At 39.2% G+C, this 10,920-nt stretch overlaps 1 protein-coding gene across 1 annotated transcript in view; it reads left to right on the top strand.

Annotated features, from left to right (window-relative positions):
• The first annotated feature begins 244 nt into the window (after positions 1-244).
• The window catches only part of slc26a5 (solute carrier family 26 member 5), a 23,427-nt gene continuing 12,751 nt past the window's right edge, over positions 245-10,920 (top strand). The window contains 6 exon segments of the mRNA XM_058417229.1: positions 245-381; positions 4,852-5,074; positions 5,236-5,375; positions 6,431-6,541; positions 9,470-9,642; positions 9,885-10,049. Of these exon segments, the coding sequence (XP_058273212.1) occupies positions 4,905-5,074; positions 5,236-5,375; positions 6,431-6,541; positions 9,470-9,642; positions 9,885-10,049 (759 nt within the window). The 5' untranslated portion in view covers positions 245-381; positions 4,852-4,904.

The following is a 10,920-nucleotide window of genomic DNA, read 5'->3' as shown; positions in this document are numbered from 1 at the left end:
TTGAGGTGCTTTTAAAAACCCTGATTCATTTTTTAATACAAACCCCGATTAATTAAAAACTAAAAACGTCCTCTGTGAAAAACATACTCATCTTCGACACGCGCACAGTAAGCTATTTTATTTGTTTGTTTGTTTGTTTTTAAAAAAGTAAAGCAACAACCAGTAAAGCCAGTATTCCGCACTACACGAGCGAATGATACGGACTACACTCCCCAGACTGCATTGCGCTGGGCGGGCGGTCGGGCAGGCACGTGCCGGCCGGGCTTCCTGGAGTGAGGCTGCGCCGTGGTTAGAGGACATAAAACGTGTTTATCAGTAACTACAGACACTCGGAGGCTTGTTTATTGAGCTCATCTCCTCCGGACACATCATCCAGCACAGGTAAGATGGATGAGTTTTTGTACATGACAGTTCCCTCACTGTGTCCTTGTTGTTGTTTATTATGATCAGAGCATTATACCGGGTTTATCCTGTGCTTATGAATCACACACTCATGATCTCCTTCTATAAAGAAGAAGAAGAGGAAGAAGAGGTATAGAAATGAGCAGAGGATGTGTGGGTTAATCTAACATGATCTGACGTGAACATTTCCTTTATGCTGAAAGCTTTCATTTCAATTCTTTGCGCTCTTTTTTTTTTTACTTAATGTCACTCCTTTTACAGCAGAAGATAAACATCAGCAAATAACCAGAGCTTCAATTCTTCTTCTTCTTCTTCTTCTTCTTCTTCTTTATGAACCTTTTTTATGAACACTAAAAGGTCATTGCTGGGGTTTTTGGCTCGAGGTAAAAAGGGTAAAGCAATCTGTCCCTCAACATATTTATAGGTTTGTTCCTTTCCCGGTGTAATAGATCTCATTTCTAATTAAAATAAAAAAAGTGGAGAGAGAAAGAGAGAAGGAGGCTGGAGGATTTATGGTTAACATTTAAATGGTTAAACAAACCTTTTATTGTATCCTCAGGGTTTATAAATAAATCATACACTGCATTGCCAAAAGTTTTGGGACGTCTGCCTTTACATGCACATGAATGTAATATGGAGTTCACCCGCCCTTTGCAGCTATAACAGCTGGGAAGGCTTTCCACAAGGTTGACCATTCCTCTAGAAGAGCATTTGTGAGGTCAGGCACTGATGTTGAACAAGAAGGTCTGGCTCACAGTCTCCGATCTAATTCATCCCAAAGGTGTTCTGTGGGGTTGAGGTCAGGACTCTGTGCAGGCCAGTCAAGTTCCTCCACACCAAACTCGCTCATGGACCTTGCTTTGGTCACTGGTGTGCGGTCATGTTGGAACAGGAAGGGGTCATCCCCAAACTGTTCCCACAAAGTTGTGCAAAAATGTCTTGGTATGAAGCTGAAGCATTAAGAGTTCCTTTCACTGGAACTAAGGGGCCGACCCCAACCCCTGAACTCAGTGATTTGGAGGGGTGTCCCAATACTTTTTGGCTATATAGTGTAACTATGCTGATGTTACGGGGAAATGATCAGTGATGAAGTTACTGTTACCAACACAAAGTGTTTTATTCTTCTTAATCCACAGCATGGATTAAGCTTCACTTATTTTATAGCAACTATAAACAGTCTTTCTGCTCTCCTTTTCTCTCATACTTTCTTTCTCTCTCTCGGTCTCTCTTGCACTCTCTCTCTCTCTCTCTCACACTCTCTCTCTCTCTCTCTCTCTCTCTCTCTCTCTCTCTCTCTCACACACTCTCTCTCTCTCTCTCTCTCTCTCTCTCTCTCTCACACTCTCTCTCTCTCTCACACACTCACTCTCTCGCTCTCTCTCTCTCTCGCTCTCTCTCTCTCTCTCACACACACTCACACACACTCACACACACACACACACACAAACCAGCTTGTTGTCTTTGCCTCTGACACTGGAGACTCTTTCCATGAGTGTAAAATAAACATATTTATATGTACATGCTTTCTTTAAGAAAACATCCTTGACCACATGGATTGTTTTGATTCCTTTAAGTGATATAAAAGTCCTAAATGTGGCTGGGAATGAGCCGTTGCCATAGAAACCCTAAGGTATTGCATTAATCAGGGCTGAATCAACACCTCCTGACCAATCAGAACGCAAATATACAATATATATCTCTGTTGGATTTTTCTGTTCGCTCACAACGCAGACATGCACACACGATCCTTCCTCTGCTTTTAAAGTCAACAAGAATACAGGATGTGAGATGGAAAAAGATTACGAAAACACAATCTGCCGCTTGTGACGATGAGTAATCATTTTTCTCTTTACAAAAAACTTTATCACCTTATTAATCTCGGATCGTCCAGCTCTAATAATAATGCTCTCTCTCTCTCCCTCCTTTTTTTATAGAGTCATATATAATTCTGTAAACACAAACACTCATCAGACTCCATCTGTCACTGATTTAATAAGGAAAAATAATTAACTACCTTTTTTTATTCGCTTATTATTACTTTCATTTATTGGGACATATATATATATATATATATATATATATATATATATATATATATATATATATATATATATTATTTTTGTTATTTTCATATGAATTTGAATATTTGCATTATTTTATTTAATACATTATATTGCATGATACATTACATTTATTTTTATTATTTATATATTTTTTAACTTTCATTATTATTATTATTATTATTATTATTATTAATTGCTTTTTTAATTTTACACCATTAAGCACTTTTTTTAATGTATGAAAGGAGTAAAAAATGGTTTATTTAAAAAAAAAAATCTACTGTATATGAATTTTATTTATCACAATATTAATAATAATAATAAATAAATTTTAAAAATGTATATACATTTATGTATTTTTTTTCTATATTTATATGAATTGTATTTATCACAATAATAATAATAATAATAATAATAATGAAGGAATTAAAAAGTATATGAATTTATGTATTTTTTTTTCTATTTTTATATGAATTTATCTATTGCAATAATAAGAAGAAGAAGAAGAAGAGGAAGAAGATGGAAATAAAAAATATATATGAATGAATGTATTTTTTAAAAAAAAATATTTATAGTAAAATATACTATTTATATAAATTTATTTATTGTAGAGGGGGGTGCAAAAACTTTCACGCTAGGTTAAATGTTACCAAACTAAGCAACCATTTTTAGGAAAATCGATCTTGGGTTTCTAGACAATTCCAAGAACCGGATCTGACTCGTTTAATCCGTTTTATTTCGTCGATCTCGTGTACATGAACGTTCTGAACGTATTTTTGTGGATGTTGTTTTGTCTGGCTTTAAGAATGTCAAGGTGAACGGATTTCTGTCTCACACACACCTCCTAGTCTCCTTATTTGGAGTTAAACAGATGCAGGATCTCTGTGAAAGTCGGTGACCCGTAACATTAGTGTTAGGACTAGTGTTTAGTCTTAAACAGTGGGTTAAACTAGTCACGTGTCTCAAAGCTACATGTTTAAAAGATAAAAAATATATAAAACGTTTTCTAACGTCTCTGTGTTATGTACAGCTGTTTAATTTAGAAATAAAGACGAGTTTTGTGTTAAATTATGGATACGTTTCATTAGATTTTGTTTTTGTCATCCGTTTTTAACATTGACATCAGGTGGGAAAAAAAAGCAAGTCTGCAGTTTTGGGTGCGACTTTTTAAAAAAATAATCAATTTCTAGAAACCCTGAATCTGGCAAACAAAGGCAAAGTGCAGTGTTTGTGTGTGTGTGTTGTGTGCGTATCTATGTGTGTGTGACAGAGAAAGGAGGATGATAGAGGGTTGATATCTGCATCAGGAGAACAACTGCACAGAAATGTGAAGTGTGTGTGCTGAACACTTGGCTACTCACCCACACTTTTGTGAGGGTTTGGGTTAAACCTGGCAACCTGTGTGTTCCGTTCTGTCTTGTCTGATTAAGAGGCTTGTGCACTTTCTGTCATGTTTTTCAAAATCAGATGTCCTATTTACACTAGCGGAAATCACACACACACACACACACACACCAAATCACTTACCACTGACAACCATCTCCCTCTACACACACACACGCACACAAATACACACACACACACACACACACACACGCATACACAAGCATAAGCACACACACAGACACCCCAAATCACTTACCACTGACAACCATCTCCCTCTACACACACACACGCACACAAATACACACACACACACACGCATACACAAGCATAAGCACACACACAGACACCCCAAATCACTTACCACTGACAACCATCTCCCTCTACAAACACACACACGCATACGCACACACACACACACACACAAGATTCAACACTATCTCTCTGAACTCAGACATAACGATGTTAATATATCATCATATCTTTCTGCTGCGTCACAAAGAACCTCACTGTTTATATCACAGAACTGTCTCTACCATACCAGCCACAACATTATGACAACCTTCCTGATATTGTCTTGGTCCTTCCAAAACAGCCCTGACCAGTGTACTGTGTATTCTGACCCCTTTCTATCGGAACCAGCATTAACTACTTCAGCAATTTGAGCAACAGTAGCTCGTCTGTTGGATCGGATCACACGGGACACGGGAGCCTTGACCACCCATGACCCTGTCGCCGGTTCACCACTGTTCCTTCCTTGGACCACTTGTGATAGATACTGACCACTGCAGACCAGGAACACCCCACAATAGCTGCAGTTTTGGAGATGCTCTGATCCAGTGCTCTAGCCATCACAATTTGGCCCTTCATCAAACTCAAAGCTCAAATCCTTACGCTTGTCCATTTTTCCTGCTTCTAACATCAACTTTGAGGACAAAATGTTGACTTGCTGCCTAATATATCCCACCCACTAATTTGAAATAATGTCTCTTAATGTTTTTTCTAGGTAGAGGAATTGAAGAGCTGCTTCTCGCTTGATCCGTGTCATGCTCCTGGTGCATGGTTATGGATCAGGATCAGGATCATGAAAGCGGCGAGGTCGAGTCGTCACATGCGCCAGTGTACCACGTCGAGAGACCCGTGTTGAGCGAAGAGAACATTCACAATCAGCTGCATAAGAAAGAGCGGACGCTGAAGCCTGTGAGACAGAGACTCACAGAACGCTGCCGGTAATCCTCAGTCCTTAATACCGAAGTGTGTGTGTGTGTGTGTGTGTGTGTAGGTGAACTCTTAATTATACCCCCGAATTTAATTGTAGCAACACCGTAATTGTGTAATTATAGTATCCAAAAAAAAAGCATGTCATGACTTGACATTGTTGTTCCTTCAGCTGTTCATCTGAAAAAGTCAAATCCACCCTCTTCGGCCTTCTCCCCATTTTATCATGGCTGCCGTCGTACCCGCTGAAGGAGTATCTGTTCGGAGATGTGGTCTCGGGTCTCAGCACAGGAGTCATGCAGCTGCCTCAAGGTCAGATCGTGTTCATCACTCCCATCTCCGTTCTTTATCTGCTTTTAAAAGCCGTTTAGCAGAGAACAGAAACACACAGAGCTGGTAGTGCTGGTTTAAAACAATAAGACCGTCGTGTTATCGTTGAAACCGGCTCTTTGTTCAGCTCTCTGCAGTTATATTTATAAAACTCAGTTCTGTTTTTCTCTGTCTTGTTCAGTTCTCTGTGTGCTTCATTGGAATGATTTTTTTGGTTTGCTGTAGCAACATCAGACAGCACAGCAAAAGAAGTAGCACTTGAAGAAGGTTAGGGTAAATGGATGGTTATGGTGGTAGGTGGATGGTGGTGGTGGCAGGCATGGTTTCATGGTTGTGGTTGGTGGGTGGTAGATGGTGGACATTTATGGTGATAGGCGAGGTTAAGGTGGATGGGCTGTGGGGTCAGGGTGAGTGGTGGATAGGGTAGGTGTTTATGGTGGTAGGCAGGGTTTTATGGTTGTAGGTGGGGTTAGGGTCGGAAGGTGGTTATGGTGGTGGGTGGGGTTTTTATGGCGGTAGACATGGTTCATGTGGTTGGGTGATTATGCTGGTAGACAGGGTTAGGGTGGGTAGGTGGTTATGGTGGTAGGCAGGGTTTTTTATGGTGATAGGCGGGGTTAAGGTGGTTGAGTGATTTTGGTGGTAGGCAGGGTTTTTTTATGGATGTAGGCAGGGTCTATGGAAGTAGGCAGGGTTAGGGTGGGTGGGTGATTATGGAGGTAGGCAGGGTTTTTATGGACTTAGGCAGGGTATAGGGTGGGTAGGCTATTGGTTATGGTTGTAGGTGGAGTTTTATGGTTGTAGGTGGGGTTAGGGTAAGTGGGGTTATTATGGAGGTAGGCAGGTTTTTTTATGGACATAGCGTTGATTTATAGCTCCTTCTTAGCTCTTGCTGTCCCTCAGGCTGTGACAAGATGCTACAAATATTACAGTTATGTTCCAATGCACAGCTGTGAGGCAAAGAACAACAGAGATTTCCTAAAATGGGGTTGTCTCTCTCTCTCTCTCGCTCACTCTCCCTCCCCCTCCCTCCCCAGGTCTTGCCTATGCCATGTTAGCTGCAGTTCCTCCAGTCTATGGTCTTTACTCATCCTTCTATCCTGTTCTTCTCTACACATTCTTCGGTACCTCCAGACACATATCCATAGGTGAGTTTCTCCGCAGCTCTCACACTGATGTACGGTGAGAACCGAACAGAACGCCTCATTAATATAAACCTGCACAACTGTCAGAGCTGCTGTTAGAGAAAATAAACTAACCAATCAGATTCCAGGACTCAGAAGTGCTGAACTCGGGCACATCATAATGAATAATTATAAAATAAAATACTTAACGTTTCAATGTGAAAGCATATGAAGTTAAGTGAAACATCTAGAAGCTACAGTTTAATACAGCTGTGTTTCCTCACAGCTGGATTAGTCAAAGTGTGCAAACGTGTGTGGAGTTTATTTGGAGTTTCAGCAGAGGCTAAAGGGCTAGCAAACTGAATCTCCAGGAAGATAAACACAAGTTCTGGACTTCTCCGTATCTGCTGATCGGCTCAGCGGTCAGTGTGGTCAGGACTGTAGGAATCTGTTCCAGTTGAAAAGTTGCCTTTATGCCTTTTAATCCCTGATGTTGGAGTGATTCGAAGAAAGAATGGCCTTTATATCCTCTCTAATAGAGAGATAGTGAATGCTTGAGGCTCTGATTTAGAAAGAGATGGTGATGGAGAGAGTAGAAGAGTTTACAGGAAAGAAAATCTGTTCAGGAAGATAAAAGATTTGGAACATGCAGGATTAGAGGAAGATAGAAGGGAACGTGACTGTGGGCCACCAGCTGACCTCATCATCTGTCCGGAGAGCTTTAATACACAGCCTCAGACATCCACACACCAAGCTAGGATCCTTAAACATCTCCAGGTATGTCTTCACACCATCCTGGGGGTCGTTCTGGCCAGTGAGAAGAAATCTGAGGAAGGTCAGGAGGTTCAGGATAGAGGTTTGGTCCACATTTTTGTTGAAGATCTACTGCAACTGGTGATAGAGCTTCAGGTTAAAGACTGTAGAATCTAAGCGAGAGGATTCGACTCTTCTCACTTCTTTCTCGTCCAAGATTGAGCTCCAGTTAAACAAAAACAGCTAAGTGATAGAGGCAGTAAGTTTTCAGGATGTCCGTCTATCTCTCAGCGTTTAGGATTTATACAAGATTACAATCATATCCAGTAGATTACCTGATTATCCAAAAGGTGTTGATCTACTCTAAAACGTCTTGTAGCTTTAAGACGATAAATAGTTCAAATGTTGTACAGAATTTTCGATTATTTTGTGAACACTCGCAGGTTTGTTTATTTTTACAGCTTTGTTATTGAATGCAGCATATCCGTTTGATATTTTAGTTGTATTCTGTAGTTTGAATTCTGGATGCTGATTGGTTGTCAGGTGTTGGTTAGTTTACTAGAACAGCAGCTCTGCAGGTTAAATTGACGCGCTCGTTCTAATGCGTCAGCGTTTCCATAGCAACAGCTCATCAATAGAGATGCACATAAATGACACAAAAGACGTAATTGTTTCAATGAAGTATGGAGACTCTGATGCTGGACACGGTTATGGAAGGGGTCTCCAGTGTCAGGGTTTTATAACAGTCAGAGTTTTATAACAGTTTTATAACAGTCATAAAATAATGATGATGATGATGTTAATAATAATAAATTAATCAATATAATAATAATAATAATAATAATAATAATAATAATGCTTTCTATTTACGCAAATAAAAAATAATACAATTTTTTAATAAAAATATTAAAATAAAATATATAAATTAGGATACTGTAAATATAATAGTAATGATTTATATAAATAATAAAATGCTAAAATGGAAACAAATAAAATACAAATTATATGAATCGAAAGCTAACTTCTTGAAATGCTTTTTTCAAAATAGGAATAGGAAACCTGTGTGAAGCAGTGTCAGGAGTGGTGTTCTGCGATAAACAGAAATCATCAGCTCTGAAGTATTTCAGAGGATTATAAACACTTCCTCCTGTGCCGTGATTCTGAAAAATCATCATGACAGTGACTATATTCATTTGTTATTGAACCCGGGGGCATAGCCGCAGGACCGAAGTTAAAAAGCCTGTGGTGACGTGACACGCCCGGCGCAGACTGATGCCTCTCTGCCATCTCGTTATTCCGGTCTTTACCAGTCTTATCAGTGACTCCGTCTGTCATGCTGACTCAGCACCTCCTCTCACACACGCCTGGAATTTACTAATGTACAGCATCACCTTAAAATTCATTATTCATGTGAACAACACACACCACGCTGTCATTAACACATTACTGCAATCCAAAACCTGCCCAGATTCCTGCAAGTAACTTTGTTTGACGTTCACTCGCTTCTGTCACCTAGGATCCTGCTCTAATCAGCATGAAAGAAACTCGTGTGATTAAACAAATACATTTATACGACATATAGAACTGATGTATGTGATGCACTATGTTGTCAAAGGTCTTGGGACGTCTGTCTTTACATGCACATGAATGTAATATGGAGTTGTCCCGCCCTTTGCAGCTATAACAGCTTCAACTCTTCTGAGAAGGCTTTCCACAAGGTTTATGGGAATCTTTGACCGTTCCTCTAGAAGCGCATTTGTGAGGTCAGGCACTGATGTTGGATGAGAAGGTCTGGCTCACAGTCTCCGCTCTAATTCATCCCAAAGATGTTCTATGGGGTTGAGGTCAGGACTCTGTGCAGGCCAGTGAAGTTCCTCCACACTAAACTCACTCATCCATGTCTTTATGGACCTTGCTTTGGTCACTGGTGTGCAGTCATGTTGGAACAGGAAGCGGTCATCCCCAAACTGTTCCCACAAAGTTGTCCAAAATGTCTTGGTATGAAGCTGAAGCATTAAGAGTTCCTTTCACTGGAACTAAGGGGCCGAGCCCAACCCCTGAAAAACAACACCTGAACTCAGTGATTTGGAGGGGTGTCCCAAAACTTTTGGCTACATTGTGTGTGTGTGTGGGTTTATACACTGAAGGACATGGCTTCATATTCATCAGTGTCTCATCTCTCTTGACTCTGGTTCACAGGCACGTTTGCAGTGATTAGTCTGATGATCGGGAGCGTGGCAGTGAGAGAAGCGCCGGACTCCATGTTTCCTCTGAATGGGACGAACGGGACGGAGCTGATCGACGTGGTGGCTCGAGACGCCAGAAGAGTGCATGTGGCCGTGGCTCTGACCGCACTCGTGGGCATTATTCAGGTGCAGCTCTCACTGAATGTAGATGAGGAAGTGTCTCAGCTCTCCACACTGCACTTTATAAGGAATAAAAACGCACAAAACATTACGATGGAAATTGTGGCAAGGAACTGAAACAGGAAGAAGTGTTTATATTTATATAGAGAGTCAGGTGCAAAAATTTATACACCAAAATTTACACAGAATGAAGATGACATTTGATCTTGTCTCTCTCTCTCTCTCTCTCTCTCTCTCTCTTTCTGCAGCTGGTGCTGGGTGTGCTGAGGTTTGGCTTCGTGGCAATTTATCTGACAGAGCCGTTGGTGCGAGGTTTCACCACCGCCGCAGCCGTGCACGTGTTGGTCTCTCAGCTAAAATACTTTTTCGGGGTTAAGACTCAGCGCTATAGCGGGCCGTTATCTGTCCTTTACGTGAGTAAAGGTCTCTGATCTGTTACTATGTTATGACCCGTGACCCTGGGACGTGTCCTGCTGCTCTGGAGCGTCACTCTCTCTGTTGATTTTGGGTTCGGTTTTTCAGAATGAGGAGTTTTGTTTGTTTTTTTTTGTAGTACATGAGCACAAGGTCAGGGTTAAAGCTGATAAGTGCGTCACACACACACACACACACACACAGCAGAACAACTAAGCTTTTACATCTTTACATTTCAGCCTAGATTTGTATTATTAATCAGTTTGATTTGTATTATTAATCAGTTTCAGCAAAATACACTGAACAAATGTAATAATAATAATAATAATAATAATAATAATAATAATAATTTTTTCATTCATTTTGGTTCATATTTAATTTACGGAAAGTAATACATCTATTTAAATGAATTATTTAAACGTTAAATTGTGTTAGAATAATACATTTTTAAATTGTCATTTTAAATAAAAATAAATATTGAACAACTAGGAAAATATTAACAACTAGGAAAAATATTAACAAAAGTAAATTAAGTAATTTATTTATATAAATTAAGAAATTATATGTATATATTAATCATAAAATGTATAAACAAATTTATTCTAAATACTTAAGTTATTTTAAATAAGTTTCATTACAGATTAGAACATTAGAAATAATCATAAATAATAAATAATAGCAAAAATAGCTGAATGAGTAATTCTAAAATAAATAAATTCTAATATATTTAATAAATAACTAAAATATTTTTGAAAAATAATTCATATTCATATAAATGAATGTATCTATATTATAAATGCATTTATTTTGTTACTTAATTTTATTTTGTCACTTGTATTTATTTTTATTTAAATTTTGTGATGTTATGTG

This window comes from Hemibagrus wyckioides, linkage group LG19, assembly GCF_019097595.1.
Source record: "Hemibagrus wyckioides isolate EC202008001 linkage group LG19, SWU_Hwy_1.0, whole genome shotgun sequence".
NCBI lineage: Eukaryota > Metazoa > Chordata > Actinopteri > Siluriformes > Bagridae > Hemibagrus > Hemibagrus wyckioides.
The sequence above is the reverse complement of the archived record's forward strand: the minus strand, read 5'-3'. Positions and strand labels throughout refer to the sequence as shown.